At 41.0% G+C, this 21,252-nt stretch overlaps 1 protein-coding gene across 2 annotated transcripts in view; it reads right to left on the bottom strand.

Annotated features, from left to right (window-relative positions):
* The window catches only part of LOC136874678 (sodium-dependent nutrient amino acid transporter 1), a 123,876-nt gene that overhangs the window by 65,972 nt on the left and 36,652 nt on the right, over window positions 1–21,252 (bottom strand). For both annotated transcript variants that reach the window (XM_067148316.2, XM_067148317.2), the window contains 3 exons: window positions 14,571–14,787; window positions 3,694–3,964; window positions 648–751 (listed from right to left, as the gene is read on the bottom strand). In XM_067148316.2, coding sequence (XP_067004417.2) covers window positions 648–751; window positions 3,694–3,964; window positions 14,571–14,787 — 592 coding nt within the window. The remainder of the gene's footprint in view (window positions 1–647; window positions 752–3,693; window positions 3,965–14,570; window positions 14,788–21,252) is intronic.

Genomic DNA, 21,252 nt, shown 5'->3' on the forward strand with positions numbered 1-21,252 from the left:
AATATTTCGCAACCTATCCAAAGCAACTGATAGTCAATTTGGTTCGATTAAGGGTCCATTCGGCGGATGTTCCGTATCCGTAAGGGTATTCGATTGGTGGATAACCTTAATTGAGAGGAAATAAGGCGTTCTACTTGTTGAAAGTCAGATTTTCCACGGATCGTGTTGATTAATTCTCAGTTCTCGTTTGGAGTAATAGGTGCCCGGTTTTCAGGTCTTTCCTTTTTCAGTTTTTCAGTTTCGCTGTCCACTAATGTATTAATTTCTCCGAAGCAACTCTTCGATACTGTGAGAAATAAAGCAACGCTATGCAGTGTGACTGCGTTTGAAACATTCAATAATAAATGATTTATAATTTTTTTATTTTCAAGGATTTATATTAAAATAATAATGTTGTCGTGCCATTTCGAATTTAATAAAAGTTAGTAAGCACATATTTGCTCCTCATTTCAAGCAGTTAGGCTCTCTTCTGAACCCCATCGTTTGGTTAAGATCGTGACCGAATTTATTCCCGCAACGACCCATGATTTAAGAGTTCTATATTGTTCTACTGTAGCAGCCGTGGCCGACCAACGATGGAATGGTAAGTTCAAGGGTTCAATATATATATATATATTCATAGGTCGTGGACAGAAAATGTAGCTTACCTGTGAATGTTGTTACGGAAGTCATTGAAGGATGAATACGCTGTTGTAGTGCCAAAACACACGGTGAGTGAAAAGAACGCCTGGGTGACTGCATCGTACCAGACCTATCATAAAATATTGGTGTTAAACAACAATGGAAAAGTACACATTTTAATATATTCAGAGTTTATGTGTAATGCGTATTGCTCATACTCAGGTTGATGCAACTCTAAAAAATTCGAAATGATAAATAAACTAGTGGCTTGTCGCAGCAATAGCTGCGAACAAAGGCTAAAAAATGAAACTGATGATACAGGAAGCGTGAGAAAAATAACGGAAAATATACTGCACTCCGGAAGACCATTGATTTGCCTTTTAACTTACACTTCCGTTGTGAATATAAATATGGATTTTTTAACCTTGACGATTGCCCTATCATAATCTTCTTGTGCATGCTGGTAACATTCAAGAATCACTTTAATAAAGTAGGCTACAGTTCACTATAATTGACTGCATTTGACTGTCCTATCCATCGACCGATTTTAGTTTTTCACTGAAACTACGTTTTCTTGTAAAATACACTTCAGGTTCCGGGAACTGGTGTAATAATTTTAATTTTGACATCCCTCGCAGTTTTAACTCTGATAAATGCCAAATATAACTGACCATGGCTGAAAACACACCGAGATAAGTAAATACTTTGCCCATTCTGTGAAAAATTTGACGCCGTGCTTTGTTAATGGTCATTGCGAAAGCAGGACGTAACGGTAACTGCCTCCCTTTGAGTTTGAAAGGCAGGTTACTGTCAGTAGACACAGATCCAGTCCTAGATAGGTAAATTACCTGATTCTTGGAGCACCTGTAATTACTTCTAATTTTATAATTTTGCAATACATCGCTTATTATAACCAACATGGAGCAACAACTTACATTTTGGTGATAACTTGATTTCACAGAGACATCTGTCGGACTAACATAGGAATATCTGCACAGATAACTTTCACAGAGCCCTTTATCGGGCTGACATAGAAAGATCAGCAGAAACCGCTTTCATAGAGCCATCTGCCTTCCGATACAATTAACTGCAATAACCTAAGCATCACCCTATTCGAATAAATTACTATTTTACGCAAAAGAAGGACTTAATGAAAGAAATTATACACTGGCGGAAAAAATATCCAAACACCAAGAAGGGGTTGAGGTAGATTAACGAATGTGTTCCGTTTAAACATCTGAAAGATGATTAAAATTTCCCACAAATCGCATTAGCATGGCGGTAGTAGCGGCCCTATGACGTTGCACATCAGGTTTGCTTTAAATACGGGCTGTACTGTGCGAGAGCGCTAGTTACCTGTGAAATTGGACGCAGAGACTTGAGTGGGTCAAGAATGCCTTTACGATGACGAAGAGGCCAGTATCAACAGCTCACTGCGGTTGGACGAGGCCGTATAATAGCGCTACGTGAAGGTGAATTTTCCTTCCACGCTATTGGATAACGACTTGGTAGGAATGTCTCCACTGTGCATGCGTGCTGGCAGCAGTGGTCACGAGAAGGTACGCTCGCAAGAAGACCGGCCTCCGGACGTCCCCGTGGCAGCACCGAGAGGGAGGTCCGCCGTATTCGTTGTATGGCTGTGGCGCAGCGGACTGCGTCTGCAGCAGCAATTCGAGCGGCATTTGGCACTACATTGACGTAACGAACTGTTCGAAATCGCTTACTTGAAGGACAGCTCCGAGCCAGACGTTCTGCGGCGTGCATTCCACTTACCCCAAACCACCGCCGTCTGCGACTTCAGTGGTGTCAAGTGAGAGCTCATTGGAGGGTGGAGTCGAGGTCCGTTATGTTCTCCGATGAAAGCCGGTTCTGCCTTGGTGCCAGTGATGGCAGTGTATTGGTTGAGTGCCTGCATTCCACCTGCTTGCGGTATCAACACACTGGACCTACAACGGGAGTTCTAGTCTGGGGAGCGATTTCGTGTGATAACAGGAGCACTCTCGTTGTCATCCCACACACCCTGACTGCAGATGTGTAAGTTCGTCGGATGATTTGAGCTGTTGTGCTGCCATTCATGACAGCATTCCCGGGGGTGTTTTCCAACAGGATAATGCACGCCCCCACGCCGCTGTTGTAAGCCAACGTGCTCTACAGAGTGTCGACATGCTGCCTTGGCCTGCTCGATCCCTCGGTCTGACCCTAGTCGAGCACGTATGAGACATCACTGGACGACAAATCCAGCGTCATCCACAACCGACATTAACAGTCCCTGTATTGACCGACCAAATACAACAGGGATGGAACTCTATCCCGCAAGCTGATATCCGGCACCTGTACGACACAATGCTTGCACGTTTGCATGCCTGCATTCAACAATCAGGCGATTACACCGGTTATTAATGGACCAGCATGGCGCATATTTGCGATGGCTTTAATAATAATAATGATAATAATAATGTTATTTGTTTTACGTCCCACTAACTACTTTTTAAGGTCTTCGGAGACGCCGAGGTGCCGGAATTTAGTCCCGCAGGAGTTCTTTTACGTGCCAGTAAATCTACCGACACGGGGCGGTCGTATTTGAGCACCTTCAAATACCACCGGACTGAGCCAGGATCGAACCTGTCAAGTTGGGGTTAGAAGGCCAGCGCCTTAACCGTCTGAGCCACTCAGCCCGGCAGTGCGATGGCTTTTCTAGCGTGGATATTAACCTGTAGTCTTGTACCTTTAATCAATTAAATATGTTGCCTCGACAAATATATTGCCAAAATTTCCGTATTCTACGTTCCTTATTTCATGGTGTTTGGATATTTTTTCTGCCAATGTATTTTTCTAGTAATCCTGAGTTGGAGACCTTTCTTTTGATATATAAGATATAGGTATTAGTATTGCGGTTTTCTTACAATTTTGTTACATTTTCAAATTTATATACAGTATATACTCGTATATTCACTAATGCTGATGGAAAGGATACTTTCTTTTTAAGAAAATATCATGACTTTTCTCCCTAGTTCCTATCACGTAAAATGAATATACCAACCCCACATTAATTATGGACTGTTCTCCACTTACCTCTGGATCTTTGAGACGCTCAAGCTGTGGTGTCAAGAAATAGAGGACGCCATCTTTCGCTCCTGGGAGTGTGGCACCACGGATCAGAAGAGTCACTAACACAACGTACGGGAACATGGCCAGGAAGTAGGCAGCCTTGCCTGAGCTCTTTACTCCGCGAACAATCGCTACGAAGATGGTGATCCACGAGAAGAACAGGCAGATTGTGAGACGCCAGTGCGGCATCCCGATACCGCCCTCAATGTTCGGTACCTCGTTCAGCACGAAGTTCCTACGGGACATTGTCATGTGTTATAACAGTGAAATGAGATTATTAAACAAGAAATAAAATAAACCGAAATGGATCGATTAGTTTGTTCCTCATTACGAATTATAGGAATAATGGATGCCGCAAGACTTCGAATTTGTCCAGCATTAGGCTATTTATACTTCCTTGGTCCGATCATTGGTAATTACTAGAGCCCAGATTTTGATGCATTATTAGGTTAGATTAGGTTAGATTGCAAACTTACTGAAGCGAGTAGCAAGTATAGTCTACCTTCACAACGATTATGCTACGCGGTTTGCATAAATATTAGGGGTAAGGCGAACCCCTTTAATTTATGTTACTCTTGCTATAGTATGGAAGAGCGGGTGGCCGACACTTCCTACCAACCAAATTAGTTTGCAATCTAACCTGTTTCTGCATAAAAATCCGGGCTTTGTAATTATATTTTGTCTGCAGTACAGTGCTTCTCAACCACCGGGCCGTGAGATATTTTTCTGGTTATTTTTACTCTTCTAAGCATTTTTTTACGAATAAGTATATTACAGTGGAAATATTCTTAGGAGAGTAATTTTCCTGATTATATTTTAGAACTGAGAGATTCACACCCTTTTATACATAAAATTACATGTGTTGCATATAAAATCATTTAACATTTTGCACCCGCCCCCTCCATAATGGCACCGGCATGGAATCTACAGGGTCGCACATGGGTCAAGAAGAACGAAATAAATAGGCGCTGAACTAAAGTAAACTTAAAGGCATACAGGGGAGGAGAAGCGGGGCATACATAACTAAAATGAGAACACATTCGAATTAAAATATTTAACTCACAAACCGGTTTATTCAACCTTAATGATGATGGGAAATGGCGCATTAAATAACACTAATGAATTACATTAGAATTTATAAATGTTTGTTGCGACTTGTCATGTGAACATCTGTTCGTTAGGCTTGATAGAAATGAGTACGTTTACCGCGAAGTGGTGTATCGTGACATGTAGCGAATGGTAATTTTATCATAACACTGAGGCTATATTATCACTAACACATAAAACTAACATGCACCCGACAACACGTCTGAGCAATCCCTATTCTAATGAAGACCTAGATTCCCCAATGAAATGACGTAAAAGAAAATACACACATATGATACAACACCTGGTTCGAACCGACCCTCGCTATTATAGACATCGCCAAGCTGATGGACAGAACCACCACTGACCTTATTTACAACCACACATGGCATAAAGAACACATAAATCATACATGATATGCAACAAATACGTAAAGGCACTTTGATCTTTCTTCTGACGCTGTAGGCCTCCTATGCCTACGTTGAGCATCGAACTGACAACCTCTTGCGATGAAGGCAGCGTCCTGTAATCCCTATCTATATTATACTCGAACAATTAACAATGATTCATTGGCAAACATTATCATTATCGGCCGGGTCGCTTGTTAATAACTACACTGCTCTGGCGTGTTAGGTAAATCACATATTTTGCCATTCAAAGAAGCCAACTTCTCTTTAACAGCAATGTCCCTCCTTCCTCAGCTTACGGGACACCCAAACAAAAAAAAAAAAAAGGAAACACAACTGGGGCAAGGTCAGACGGGCGCGTCCGCCACCCCAAGGGTCAACAGCCCACATAACACGCGTGACATTCCCTTTTAAAAGGAAACAGTAACACTTCACTCGGAAGTACGTCTACAATAAACTGCGGTCTCAAAGACTCGCGCAAATCACCATGAATTCAACACATATTTACCCAACAGTATCACGTCATTTTCACAACGCGACTCCGGTATTACAATGGTAATCTTTGCCCGATCACTATTACACATACATACATACACACATTATCATTATAGACTGTTATGCCTTTCAGCGTTCAGTCTGCAAGCCTCTGTGAATTTACTAAACGTCGCCACAATCCTCGATTTGCAACTAGTGTTGTGGCCTCATTTAGTTCTATACCTCTTATCTTTAAATCGTTAGAAACCGAGTCTAACCATCGTCGTCTTGGTCTACCTCTACTTCTCTTACCCTCCATAGCAGAGTCCATTATTCTCCTAGGTAACCTATCCTCCTCCATTCGCCTCACATAATCCCACCACCGAAGCCGGTTTATGCGTACAGCTTCATCCATCGAGTTCATTCCTAGATTAGCCTTTATTTCTTCATTCCGAGTGCCCTCCTGCCATTGTTCCCACCTGTTTGTACCAGCAATCATTCTTGCTACTTTCATGTCTGTTACTTCTAACTTATGAATAAGATATCCTGAGTCCACCCAGCTTTCGCTCCCGTAAAGAAAAGTTGGTCTGAAAACAGACCGATGTAAAGATAGTTTCGTCTGGGAGCTGACTTCCTTCTTACAGAATACAGTCGATCGCAGCTGCGAGCTCACTGCATTAGCTTTACGGCACCTTGATTCAATCTCACTTACTATATTACCATCCTGGGAGAACACACAACCTAAATACTTGAAATTATCGACCTGTTCTAGCTTTGTATCACCAATCTGACATTTAACTCTGTTGAATTTCTTACCTACTGACATCAATTTAGTCTTCGAGAGGCTAATTTTCATACCATACTCATTGCACCTATTTTCAAGTTCCACGATATTAGACTGTAGGCTTTCGGCACAATCTGCCATTAAGACCAAGTCGTCAGCATAGGCCAGACTGCTTACTACATTTCCACCTAATTGAATCCCTCCCTGCCATTTTATACCTTTCAGCAGATGATCCATGTAAACTACAAACAGCAAAGGTGAAAGATTACAGCCTTGTCTAACCGCTGTAAGTACCCTGAACCAAGAACTCATTCTGCCATCAATTCTCACTGAAGCCCAATTGTCAACATAAATGCCTTTGATTGCTTTTAATAATCTGCCTTTAATTCCATAGTCCCCCAGTATGGCGAACATCTTTTCTCTCGGTACCCTGTCATATGCTTTCTCTAGATCTACGAAACATAAACACAACTGCCTATTCCTCTCGTAGCATTTTTCAATTACCTGGCGCATACTGAAAATCTGATCCTGACAGCCTCTCTGTGGTCTGAAACCACACTGGTTTTCATCCAACTTCCTTTCAACGACTGATCGCACCTTACCTTCCAAGATGCCAGTGAATACTTTGCCTGGTATACTAATCAATGAGATACCTCGATAGTTGTTGCAATCCTTCCTGTTCCCTTGCTTATAGATAGGGGCAATTACTGCTTTTGCCCAATCTGAAGGTACCTTACCAACACTCCACGCTAATTTTACTACTCTATGAAGCCATTTCATCCCTGCCTTCCCACTATACTTCACCATTTCAGGTCTAATTTCATCTATTCCTGCTGCCTTATGACAATGGAGTTTATTTACCATCCTTTCCACTTCCTCAAGCATAATTTCACCAACATCATTTCCCTCCTCCCCTTGAGCTTCGCTGTTCACAACACCACCAGGATGATTTCCTTTTACATTGAGAAGATGTTCAAAATATTCCCTCCACCTCTCCAGTGATTCCCTGGGATCTATTATGAGTTCACCTGAATTGCTCAAAACACTGTTCATTTCCTTTTTCCCTCCCTTCCTAAGATTCTTTATTACTGTCCAGAAAGGTTTCCCTGCTGCTTGACCTAGCCTTTCCAGGTTATTACCAAAATCTTCCCATGACTTCTTTTTGGATTCAACAATTATTTGTTTCGCTCTGTTTCTTTCATCTACATACAACTCCCTATCTGCCTCGGCCCTTGTTTGGAGCCATTTCTTATAAGCGTTCTTTTTACGTTTACAAGCTGCTCTCACTTCATCATTCCACCAAGATGTTCGCCTTTTCCCGTCTTTACACACAGTTGTTCCAAGGCATTCCCTGGCTGTTTCTACTACAGCATCCCTATATGCCACCCATTCACTTTCTATATCCTGAACCTGCTTAATGTCTACTGTTCGAAACTTCTCACTAATCATATCCATGTACTTCCGTCTAATTTCCTCGTCCTGGAGATTTTCTACCCTTATTCGTTTGCAGACATATTTCACTTTCTCTACCTTAGGCCTAGAGATACTTAGTTCACTACAGATCAGATAGTGGTCTGTATCATCGAAAAATCCCCGGAAAACTCGTACATTCCTAACGGATTTCCTGAATTCGAAGTCTGTTAAGATATAGTCTATTATGGATCTGGTACCCCTAGCCTCCCACGTGTAGCGGTGAATAGCCTTATGCTTGAAGAATGTATTTGTAACAGCTAAACCCATGCTAGCACAGAAGTCCAGTAAACGCTTCCCATTCCCATTAGCTTCCATATCTTCCCCACATTTACCAATCACCCTTTCGTATCCTTCAGTTCTATTCCCAACTCTCGCATTGAAATCGCCCATTAGCACTATTCTATCCTTGCTGTTTACCCTGACTACGATGTCACTCAATGCTTCATAAAACTTGTCAACTGCATCCTCATCTGCACCCTCACATGGTGAATACACGGACACAATTCTAGTCCTAATTCCTCCAACTGACAAATCTACCCACATCATTCGCCCATTTACGTGCCTAACAGAAACTATGTTCCGTGCAATGGTATTCCTGATAAAGAGCCCTACCCCAGACTCTGCCCTTCCCTTTCTAACACCCGTCAAGTACACTTTATAATCTCCTATCTCTTCCTCGTTATCTCCCCTTACCCGAATATCACTTACTCCTAGCACATCCAGATGCATCCTCTTTGCTGACTCAGCCAGTTCTACTTTCTTTCTTCCATAAGCCCCATTAATATTGATAGCTCCCCATCGAATTCCATTTCGTTCGCCAAGTTGTTTCCAAGGAGTCCCTCGCCTGTCAAATGGGAGTGGGACTCCATTACTCCCATAGGTCCGAGGCTTGCTTAAAGTGTTCTGAGCTCGGTAAATTCATGAAGCAGGATGCTGCCCTACTTGCACATAGTCCAAGTGAGGATCTCTCCTCTAACGGGTTATGGACCACCGGTGGATTGTATAGTCCTAGCGCCTGAGCACAAGGAGGACCACGACTCAGAATATGTCCGAGATGCCCACTCCCATTCCATAGCAACTGGTATCCCGACTCTCAGGACCACTTACTAGGCCACTCAGCCGTTGCCCATGGTTCACGAACTAGGACGTGACTACAGTAACCCACAAACATGAACCACATCACTATTATTATTATTATTATTATTATTATTATTATTATTATTATTATTATTATTATTATTATTCCTGCCGTCCTACATGGCTTACCCGCTACATTAATTATACACGGTCATCGTGCGGAATCTATTCAGCAATTACAACACAATTAAGTGCTCGCGCGGCAATTAACATCTGATTACTGACTGCTAATTAATCGATGGTCAGCACATGGTTGCTTTATCGTCACACGGCAGTACATTCATTAATTAATATTCACACGGATTGATATTTGACACACGCATTATGATCACTTCCTGGTAAATTTAATCACATAATCAATTTAAATCATATCACTTCCTAACTAAGTATTTCAAAGGGTGGGGTTTTTGGCTGTCAGTTCGGCCGCTGAGCCTCGTAGTTACGTGCCCTACGCACTGTAGTACTTACCGTTTTACTTGCCATGCACTTATCAATTTAATGATTACTCTAATTAATAACTACTCTCACTGCACTCCCCTAAACTGATTACTCCTGGTCTTCTGACGCCAATAAACAAACAGAATCTCCCAAGAAAGAAATAATTGAATAAATCTCTACCCCATGCAAAGCTAACGTATTATATTCCCTAAATTATTTACAATCAATTACTCAGACCTGTCGTCGTTTTCCTAAACTAAGAATTAACAACTACGCGCACATTTCGGCGCTCTATTTCAACAGGACTACATCTTTAATCTCTTATAGCGTCAGTTTACAATAAACATTTCCCATTCCCACTATGCATGCCAGATATTGAAACTTTGTACTCATCTCTATCACATGATGACACCTTCGTCAGCTCAGGAGGTCCATCCTGAGCTTACTTCTGGTCCATGGGCACCGCAATGATTACTTCCATTTCCATTCCATCTTGAAGTTGAAGATCCATTGTTCGATGCTGGTGGAGCCGCTGGCAGTTAATCCTGTACACACACAACGTCACTGTTTAATTCACACTCCGGTTAACAGCGTTCACTGTGAACGTGCGGTCACGATCTCGTAAGCGACTACGTAGTCCGCGGTTCAGTACCGAATCTCGTCTATCTCTCGGCCACTATTCAGTCTGTTGCTACGTAAGATTATTATGCTATAGTAATGATAATAATATTACTTTACACATCACGGTTTTATAAAAAGGTTAACACTGGCGTCACAGAAACCAAACTATACACTGTTTATGCGAATTCTATTATTTCACTTTAAATGGGAGTTAACTTCACTTGAACAAAGAACTAACGAGGGCTTAACCGAGCATAGCTTCGCCGTCGATGAGCCGCTAGCCCCGAATGACGCTCGTCCCTTACTGCAGTAGTTTTTACAAGGGAGCGATACCCCTTCCACTAATTTGCGTATCGCCTATTCACGGCATACTCGAGGTATAATAGTACCGCTAATCGGTGACCAATATATAGTTGATGCGATTGAGACATAACCATTCCATTATCCTTCGGTGGATCTCCTTCAATTAATTAAAATCTGTCCGGCTTCCCCCTCCTTGCGGGGTGAACTCCCTTCTTCGAGGACGTGTCATGAGACTAACCAGATGGCCCAGTACTTTTCCACGCAGAAACCACACAGTATTCTTTCTTCTTCTGAAAGTTATCAAGAAAAGGGACATTAAACACTCTAAATAAATGTCCCAGTGACATTTATCCCTTTTAAATCGGGAGACGACTCCATAATTTGAGTTTCATTAATTTTCTGGATCGTAGGTAATTAAGTTGGCTAGTCCGAGTCCAAGATGGCTCCTATGTTTCGTTTCGAAAAAGTTGGTTTCCCCTCATTCTGTGAGTCTTGAGGAGGGATGACTTCTCTCGAGTGATGTCACGGGGAATCCCCATTCATAACCCCTCCCGGGTCTAAGTTGGTTTGGCTTCCTCTGCGGGCCCCCGCCACACAAAGGACAATACTGCGCAATAAGCTGCAGACAAAGAAATCTCGTAGAATAATTTTTAAAGGACACAATTTATCCATCTCAATGGTATGAATATTAATTAGTTTCGGTATTATCTCTATCAATGATATGAATATTAATCAGTTTCAGCATTATTTCCCTTAAATAGCATTGCGTGCGTCATTACGAAGATCAATATCAACCAAAGGTCCTTGGATCATGCCCCTGTCGGGTTCAATATGTATATGTGACAAGTGTTTCGCTGTTAAGTTGATATCCTTCAGCTACTCCTCCTACTGTATCTGCTGACTTCTCTGCTGAAGTACAGTGCATGATAATTTTTCTCAGTAATATTATTTTATCCAACTATCATTATTACAATCAATATAATAATACAACGATTACCGTTTTAAAGCTTGTAACATTTTTGTGGTCAATGTCAATGCTGGCTTGAAGGAACTGCAAAATGCTAAAAAATTGTATTCATCCAGTGAATGATAATTCATTCATTTTTTGGCAACATATCACATCGTGTTCATAGTGCTCCCTTTAAGATCATGCAACATTTAATTATTAAAACTTATAAGAGTTAAATAAATAAATTTGAAAAGAATTTAAAAGTAAATTTGTTGGGACGGCTCTCCTCTTATAGAAAAAGTATTTTCCGTGTTGTGGTCTCTCGAATGCTGATAAGTGATAACCGCTGCTCTAGGATGCACTTATCCTTCGATCAGCCTGGAGGTTCGTTTCCTTACTTCCATTATACTATTGGTATCACTCAAATAATATTTTTTGCTTATTTTTCATCACTTACATCAAAATTCCCTTGAAAATTTGTTGCAGCTATTTGTCTTTCTGATCTGCATTCGTCCTCCTCTCTTCGTACCTTTGATATCCCATGATTTGCGTCCCCTCTCCTATTATTTTACTTCTTGGTTTTCCGTTTTATTTCCAATCATCTGTCCTTAACAATATGTTAATGAGGATGTAAGTACCTATTATCATCTTTCATTGTTCACGGTGGCTTTTTGCTGGAGAAATTCGCTGAGCATCGTTTCCCTTTCAACGGTTAAAATCGCCTTTTGAATTGCTGGTGCAGCCCAGAATATTTTTCATGATGGTGATGGAAAATGCATCAATTACTAAAAGGTTCATTCGATGACATTTTTGTGCTTCCAACAACTACTTTGGCAACTGGTGTGAACCCGCATTCCTGTATCATTACCTCTCATGCAGAATATTGGAATGGCGTATGGCTTCTAGTGCCGGGAGAGTCCGAGAACATGTTCGACTCGCCAGGTGCAGGTCTTTTGATTTGACTCCCGTAGGCGACCTGTGCGTCATGATGAGGATGAAATAATGATGAAGACGACACATACACCCAGACCCCTGCCAGCGAAATTAACCAATGATGGTTAGAATTCCCGACCCTGCCGGGAATCGAACCTGGGACCCTTGTGACCAAAGGCCAGCACGCTAACCATTTAGCTATGGAGGCGGACATGTATAATATTGACGTCATGGTACGGTTAAACGACAGCGACATTCTGCGTTGCGAACAACGGGAAAATATGGGAAGCAAACCTATCGCTGTGATGTGGTACATGAAGTGACGTTTTGGGAAGTTACGGAACCTGATTTGCTTCGGTAAGGAAACACTGTATAAGGTTACAAAGTAAGATATCATCAGACACTCTCTTACTGTCCGTTTTTCATCATCATCATCATCATCATCATCATCATCATCATCATCATCATCATCAGTGTCTCAAGGCAACGCCTTGTCTATGCAACTATTCTTTCCTGTCCTCAGCTCCTCGTTTGAAGGAACTTTTTCCTCTGTCGTCCTCGGCCTTTCTTCCCCGTGATTTTTCCTTCCAGCAGATTGGTAAGAAAGGTGTTGTGTCACAAGATGTGGCCAGTGAATTTAGCTCTTCTTCTTTGTATTGTTAACATCAGTTCTCTCTTCCCTTGAATTTCTTCTAGAACGCTTTTGTTTGTTCTCTTTCCAACCCATTTAATCCTGAGCTTTCGTCTCCAGACCAACATCTCAAACGCTTCCATTCGTTTCCAACCATGATCTCTGATTGTCCAAGATTCACACCTATACAACAGCACACTCCATACAAAAGAAATCACATATTTCTTCCTAATTCCAATATCTAAATTTGCACTGATTTCTCTTATTACTAAACACGTTTTTAGCAAGTTTGATCTCTTTGCTGCACCTGTTGTCATTGGTGATCAGGCTTCCTAGATAAGGGAAACTTGTGACTTGTTCGACTATCTTGTCAGTAAGCTTAATGTTGGCGTGAATTCGTTCAGGGTGTTTATTCACAACTAATATCTTGGTCTTCTTGACATTAATGTTTAAGCGTGAATCTGACAATGCTGATGGCAATACATTCAGCATCTTAAATAACTACTTCTCCGAGTCTGCTACAATTGCTATCTCATCTGAAAATCGAACGCATTCGATATTTTTGATGACAGGTGTTAATAATACCAAGCGGAGACTCCGCGCGTGTTATCGCGCTACGATTATGGAGCCAAGTTCTGTATTCGGGAGACGCGTGGGTTCGAACCCCACCATCAGCTGTCCTGGGAATGGTTTTCAATACTTTCCCCAGTCTCACTGCCATGAAAATATAGGAACAGTTCCTATTCATAGGCCACAGGCGATTCCTTCCACTTCCTTGCCCATTTTAATTCACCATCATTCATTTCATATTCATTAGCTCTCAACTGAGGTTGGCGTCACGAAGGGCAATTGGCCATGAAAACATGCCATATAAAGTCATCTCACTTCTTACCTACCCCGTATCAAGAAAACGTACAAGTATAATAATAATAATAATAATAATAATAATAATAATAATAATAATAATAATAATAATAATAATAATAATAATAATAATAATAATTTCGTGTGGCTATTGGTAGCCGGGTGCAGCCCTTGTAAGACAGACCCTCCGATCAGGGTGGGCGGCATCTGCCATGTGTAGGTAACTGCGTGTTATTGTGGTGGAGGATAGAGTTATGTGTGGTGTGTGAGTTACAGGAATGTTGGGGACAGCACAAACACCCAGCCCCCGACCCGACCAGGAATCGAACCCGGGACTCTCTGAACCGAAGGCCAGTACGCTGACCATTCAGCCAACGAGTCGGACATGGGATCAAGTGGTAGATATAGAGATACAGTATTACTTTCTTTCTTCTTTCTTAATCTGTTTACCCTCCAGGGTTGGTTTTTCCCTCAGACTGAGCGAGGGATCCCACCTCTACCGCCTCAAGGGCAGTGTCCTGGAGCGTGAGACATTGGTCGGGAGATACAACTGGGGAGGATGACCAGTATCTCGCCCAAGCGGCCTCACCTGCTATGCTGAACAGGGGCCTAGTGAGGGGATGGGAAGATCGGAAGGGATAGACAAGGAACAAAACAAAATCAATCACCACCACCATCACTCCCGATTTGGCCCGTTTGAAGGAATAAAAAGAAAAAAGGAGAAGAAGAAGAACCACGCACCTGAAGTAGAGCTCAACTGAGGTGAATGCCTTGGTGTTGTTGTCCACTGTCCTGTTGATGGAGTCCACACAGTTGTCGCCAGCCCATTCGGGGTCGCAGTACACCCAGGGTAGCTCGCTCGCGAAGGATGCGCCCAGATAGAAGAGTGCGATGGCCATTAGGGCGCAGTAGAAGGTGAGAGCCATTGCACTGGCAAGGATCTGCCCGTACGCTATTCCTGAAACATTGAACCGTTACAAATGAAGGATTCTCATGTTTAACAGCAAAAAATCTCCGAACTATGAGAAGTTCTACACTATGTTGCTAACCACATGGACATTACTCTTTTATTTTAAAATCCCAGATGAATCGGCCGGAATTGCAATTACTGGCGATTTTGTGAGAATTCGATGACAATATTCCTAAGCTTTCACGTCCTTCGAAGAAAATGAGGATCTTGTTCCACACCTCGATCCAAGTACTATCTACAGAATCCATTATTTTAAAGCTGGATATTTCAACGACCGCTACGAACAAATTAAAGAGGATCTATACACGGTTCTATCGGTCTCGTTTCCTCTGCCATCCCGGTAAGGCCAACCTAGAGCTTGACTTAAAAGCTGAAAAAATACTTAATTTGTTATAGCACACGACTTGATTATTGGATCGGGCTAAACTTTGCCTTGTAAGAATAAGAAAACACGACTCTCGGCAATGTTAGACATGGCTTTCGTTAATTTCCATCTCGAGCAGAATACTCGGTTGGTATCATGTACATGCCGTGGATGGCTTCATTGCAGCTTTAGTCCATTTAGTCAAAAGTGCGTCTGTTAACGGCAGACTACGAAATCCGGCAATGTAGGGATTGGGCAAAGAAAGAAATAATTACTATTACCAGCATTGCTTAGAGGCAAAGTGTCTATATGTTTTTACTTTCGATACATCACCTCCTCTGTTTTAAATTATGGTCCACCTCCATAGCGTAATTGCTAGCGCTATTGGCTGTCATCGTAGGGGGCCTGGGATCAATTCCTGGTATTGTCATGGATTGGCAGGAGGGCTGGTGTGTGGTTAAAAGAGCACGTACAGCTCACCTTCTTCGAGGGTGTACCTCAAAAGAGTTACAGCACCTCGCGATGACGACACGACGGTGTGGCTCCGTGGCTAACATGTTAGCATGCTGACACTTGGTCCAATGGGTCCAGCGTTCGATTCCTGACCAGGTCGAGATTTTAACCTTCGTTGGTTATTTCCTTTGTCTCGGGGACTGGATGTTGGTATCTGTATCGTCTTCAATATTAGTTTTCATCGTAGACAGGGTTTCATCCTCACAGACATGCTGTTCACCCATGGACGTCAACTAGAGGTACCTGGACCGAGCCTGTCCCGATACCATAAATCATTAAAATTTAAATAATGACTTTTTAAATAATTCGCCCCCTCCGATTTAAATAATGAGGATGATGAACAGCTAAAGTATTAGAACAATAATAATAATAATAATAATAATAATAATAATAATAATAATAATAATAATAATAATAATAATGGCGTATGGCCTCTGGAGAGGCCTGGTGCGGGTTTTTTTCTCGCATACGGCCTGTTAGACGACCTGCATGTCTGCGAAGATGAGGGCCCAGCCCCTGAGCCATCGGAATTAACCAATTAAGGTTAAAATCCACGACCCGGGCGGGAATCGAACCCGGGACCCTCTGGACCAAAGACCAGCACGCTAACCATTTAGCCTTTTTTAAAAATATATTAAGTCGTTTATTCTATGTTTCGATATTTACATTGCACGCAGCCATGGAGCCGGACGTTACAACAATAAGCTGCATTTGTTAAACATGCTGGGATTCTTAATGTTGACGGAGTGAATCCTGTGCGATGTGGCCTCTTTCAGACGGCGTGGGTTCGACCCGCTTTCGCGCTTAGCGCGGGTCCTCCTAAAGTAAAAACCGACTGCTCAAATAGAATCTTTCAGATGACGCGGAGGCGGAGAGTAACCGCGCACGGGAGAAATGTCTGAGTGGGGAGTCCGTAGTGAATCGCGGCCCCGCACCCGCGGTTATGTCTTATTGGACATTAGTATTTATGAATGTCATCACACACAGCAGGTCGACCGCGCCCGCGTCATCAGTAGATCTGCTCCAACTCATCGGAAGTGTTGCTAAATTTGATTGATTGATTTATTTATTTATTTATTTATTTATTTATTTATTTATTTATTTATTTATTTATTTATTTATTTATTTATTTATTTATTTATTTATTTATTTATTAATCTGTTTACCCTCCAGGGTTGGTTTTCCCCCGGATTCAGTGAGGGATCCCACCTCTACCGTCTCAAGGGCTGTGTCCTGGAGCGAGAAACTTTGGGTTGGAGATACAACCAGGGAGGAGGACCAGTACCTTGCCCAGGCGGCCTCACCTGCTATGCTGAACAGCGGCCGGATGAGGGGATGGGAAGTTTGGAAGGGATAGACAAGGAAGAGTGAAGGAAGCGGCTGTGGCCTTAAGTTAGGCACCATCCCGGCATTTGCCTAGAGGAGAAGTGGGAAACCACGGAAAACCTCTTAGAGGATGGCTGAGGAGGGAATCGAAGCCCCCTCTACACAGTTGACCTCCCAAGGGTGAGTTGACCTCGTTCCAGCCCTCGTACCACTTTTCAAATATCGTGGCAGAGCCGCGAATCGAACCCGGGCTTCCGTGGGTGGCAGGTAATCGCACTAACCACCACACCACAGAGGCGGACTATTTATTTATTTATTTATTTATTTATTTATTTATTTATTTATTTATTTATTTATTTATTTATTTATTTATCAGTTTATTCGTGAGGAGGGAATCGAAGCCCCCTCTACTCACGATGTGTGATTTACTGCGGTTGTTATGGAGCCCGAAATAGACACTGAAAACTTAACAACATAAGTGTCGGAAATACCAGTGTTGTGAGACCAATCTCTGGAAGAATACATCCAGAACAAGCACAACAGAGCCATGGTGACATGGAATGCCTCATTTTGGTGTTTTACCGAAGGAGATAGTTGTGTAACTTACGCAGAAGTTTATCAAAGGAGTATATTGACATCCGAAAATAGATTAACAAAACTTGCCATCGTCCATTCTCAAGTCATGAAACAGTGTGGCAAATACTCCCATCTGACTTGTCTGTCCTATCACTGGGTGCATCCAAATTCTCCGCCTTCGTTTCCTTTTCCTTAAGTGTAGAAGGTAGAGTAAACGAAGATGATGATGGTCCATATTTATTACTTACACTGAAAAGTGTGTTGAAAAGGATCTGCTGAAAAGTGCAGGGAGTTTTGCGCGGCTCTAATTTACCCGCTGTGTGTGAATCAGCGGAAGCGGGTGCACCCGCGCATACACGCGAACGCGGCTTATTCCTGCACCGCCTGAAGGAAGTAATTTGGATGGGCACCAGTCTTCCTTGCTCCCCTTTCAGACTATACCACTGTTCATTTGAGTGGTAACTTTTATTAGACCGATGATGTGTAATCAGCTTGGTTTGAGTGGAACACAGTTTAAATATCATTTTATTTTTATTCATAAATTATAACATTCAGTACATATGAGACACTACCTTTTATAATGGAAACTATGCTTTTTTTTTTGCTATTTGCTTTACGTCGCACCGACACAGATAAGTCTTATGGCGACGATGGGACAGGAAAGGCATAGGAATGGGGAGGAAGCGGCCGTGGCCTTAATTAAGGTACAGCCCCAGCATTTGTCTGGTGTGGAAATGGGAAACCACGGAAAACCATCTTCAGGGCTGCCGACAGTGGGGTTCGAACCCACTATCTCCCGAATACTGGATACTGGCCGCACTTAAGCGACTGCAGCTATCGAGCTCGGTAATGGAAACTATTGTACCATTTCATTGCCCAGTTTGCGTCATGAACGGCAGTTATATCGCTGATAGTTGCCATGCATCGCGATGGAATGATGAAAATTGTATGAAAAAAAATAATATATTACTAGGAAAATACACCGACATAAAGAATCAAATAAGCCGCGGAATACAGTTGTGATGATCGGACTTGAGAAGTCCATGCGGCCGTGAACACGTCGAGAGAAAAACTGCAGATGTGTCAAGTCGAGTAGGACGTGAATAAATCTTGAGACGGACAGACCTAACGAATCCATGCGGCCGTGAAAAAAAAAATTGTATTGTTATCCCGAGCTAAAAAAACAAGAGTCACTTAAAAAAATCTAAAAAGAAGTCAATTTCGGAACGAAGTATCGAACGAGATTCTATACAAGAAGAGAAGGGATTGAAGCTGGAGAAGAGAAATTATTAATACAGTTACAACCATATGCGAAAAGTAAAGTAAATTACATCAAATTTCATATACGAATTATTAATATCTGGCGCGGAAGAAGAGCAAGGAAGGAAGATCTGATCTCGCAGGAGAAGTCGCCAGTTTACATTTTAAAATCAGCGTCAAGCAGAAAACATTTTTGACTACTATATAAAATATTACACCTTCTTAGTGTTTGCTAAAAAGATAGAGAATATACCCTGGATTGTTCAGTTCATAATTGAAACATGTATCTAATGACGACCTTCAATATATTTTTATTATTGCATGTAATCGACGGAGACATCATGGCTGAGTAATTCAAGGATATGGGGTCACAATCTGGAGGAACCCTAACCAACCGTTCTGCATGCCCGAAGCCCGAGTCCAGTTACCGGCAATGACGAGCACATGAACGCGACATGCTGTCCAAAGAAGACCCAGGATGAAATCCAGCCCAGCGGAATAGCGGAAGCAAGATAAGTGGAGTTCCTTATAGTTAATTTTCGTAGTTAAATTATTAGATTTGTGCGAATAATAGTGTGTGTTTAAGTTGAAATATTTGTACAGCAAGGTTAATATCTGGTTCATCGAGATATAAACTCCATGAATAGTGTCTTTGAAAAATAATCCATGTAATCGTTTGAGAACTCGGATCTAGTTAGTCTTTGACAAACCAAAAATTTATACTCCATGTATAGGCATGTTTAATTGTGTGCGTGTGTAGAGCTAATACAAATATAATACAGTATTGTGTCAGGGTGAAATAACGAGCCCAAATCAACTTCACGAACAGAACAGAATAGGAATGTTTGTTTACTTGAGGAAAGCTTTGAAAATCAGTATTACAACGTTGTGACAGGATTATACGTCTTTCATAATGCAAATAAAGCTTAATACAATGTACAATGAAATGAGATCGTACTCTAAGACAGAAGGAAATGACATGATGTTTAATCGTCATAAAAAAACGTGAGTAACATAGCCTGAATTATTAATACATGCCTTTAATTGCAGGAGGAATATAGTTACTTGTGTTATTTAATATCATAAACTTATGACATGTTATGATATTGTGTTTAGTGGAATATACGTACTTCGTGACACTCGTAAAGCAGCAATTGAAGTAATTGAATGAAAATGTCGATATGTACAATGAAATGAGGATATTGTGCGCAAGAATATAGGTTGGATTTATGGTAGTAAAGATGATTTATGAGGAATTATGAGACGTAAGTTGCGTATATGGCGAAAATATGGCATATATTAATAATTGGTGGAATTTATGCAGCGTAACGCCGATATTAGGTTAATGTTGTTGTTATTGTCACGCGATATATACGGTAGCATGTCATGTTGGGTTAAATGGAATACGAATACAACCATATGAGGTTTTTAAACTTACAGGCTGTTTATGGTGTACGATCATCAAGAGTATATCCTAGAAGTAACGTATTTACGAGAGAAACTTAGTATTTTTCTAGAAATATTTCACATGCTAGGCTAACTTCAAGTTGATTTCTGGTCAAAGACATGATTGGAATTAGGAAATGTTTTCATGATCCATAAAATTACCATCCATTAATAGATGACTTTCATTTACGATTTTATTCGAAATCTTTCGCAGATAGATTATTGTTATTTTTGAATCATGGTATGACACTATCAGTTGAATAACTTGCTTGTTGACACATGAATGTTGTGTTAGGTTACTCCTACACACTTTTAGGAAAAATTATGGATATTTAAGTTCATTTTATAGACATATTTTTTTAAGGTGATTTACGATAATATGATAATGAATGGCAATTTTTAAGCCATGATTTCTGGAACTCGCTTATGTTGCTTACGCTATGTCAGAAACTCTTGAGGAAAGATATTTAATTCATTTGAGAAAATTGAGGACACTTGGTTGGGATTTAAATAATATTTTGAAAATATTTCTACAGTTTTTTTAATATGGTATAATGATTCTAAAGGACAATTGAACAATATGTAAACATCATTCTTGATATTTAACCTAAATTTGAATAATACTTAGATGTTATTTCAACAGTAATACAAGATGTTACAACATCGATGATTGATATTTGAAAAATATTTAAATGGTAATTAATATTATTATTAATGATATTCAGATAATATTTTAAGAAATATTTACAATATTTTGTTTAGGGATTGGAATTCAGTGAATACAAATGAGCATGTAGATGATTTCCTTTACTATTTTCCAAGTACTATCATTTTATTATTCAATAAACTAGGTGATAAGAACTTTGATTGGAATTCTTACTATTCATTCATTTATTTCTTTATTTTATAATTCGTAAAGGTATTTGGAGGCATATGAACTAGCTGTTTGGTAAATGAACCTAGAGTTT

This window comes from Anabrus simplex, chromosome 5 (assembly GCF_040414725.1).
Source record: "Anabrus simplex isolate iqAnaSimp1 chromosome 5, ASM4041472v1, whole genome shotgun sequence".
NCBI classification, from domain to species: domain Eukaryota; kingdom Metazoa; phylum Arthropoda; class Insecta; order Orthoptera; family Tettigoniidae; genus Anabrus; species Anabrus simplex.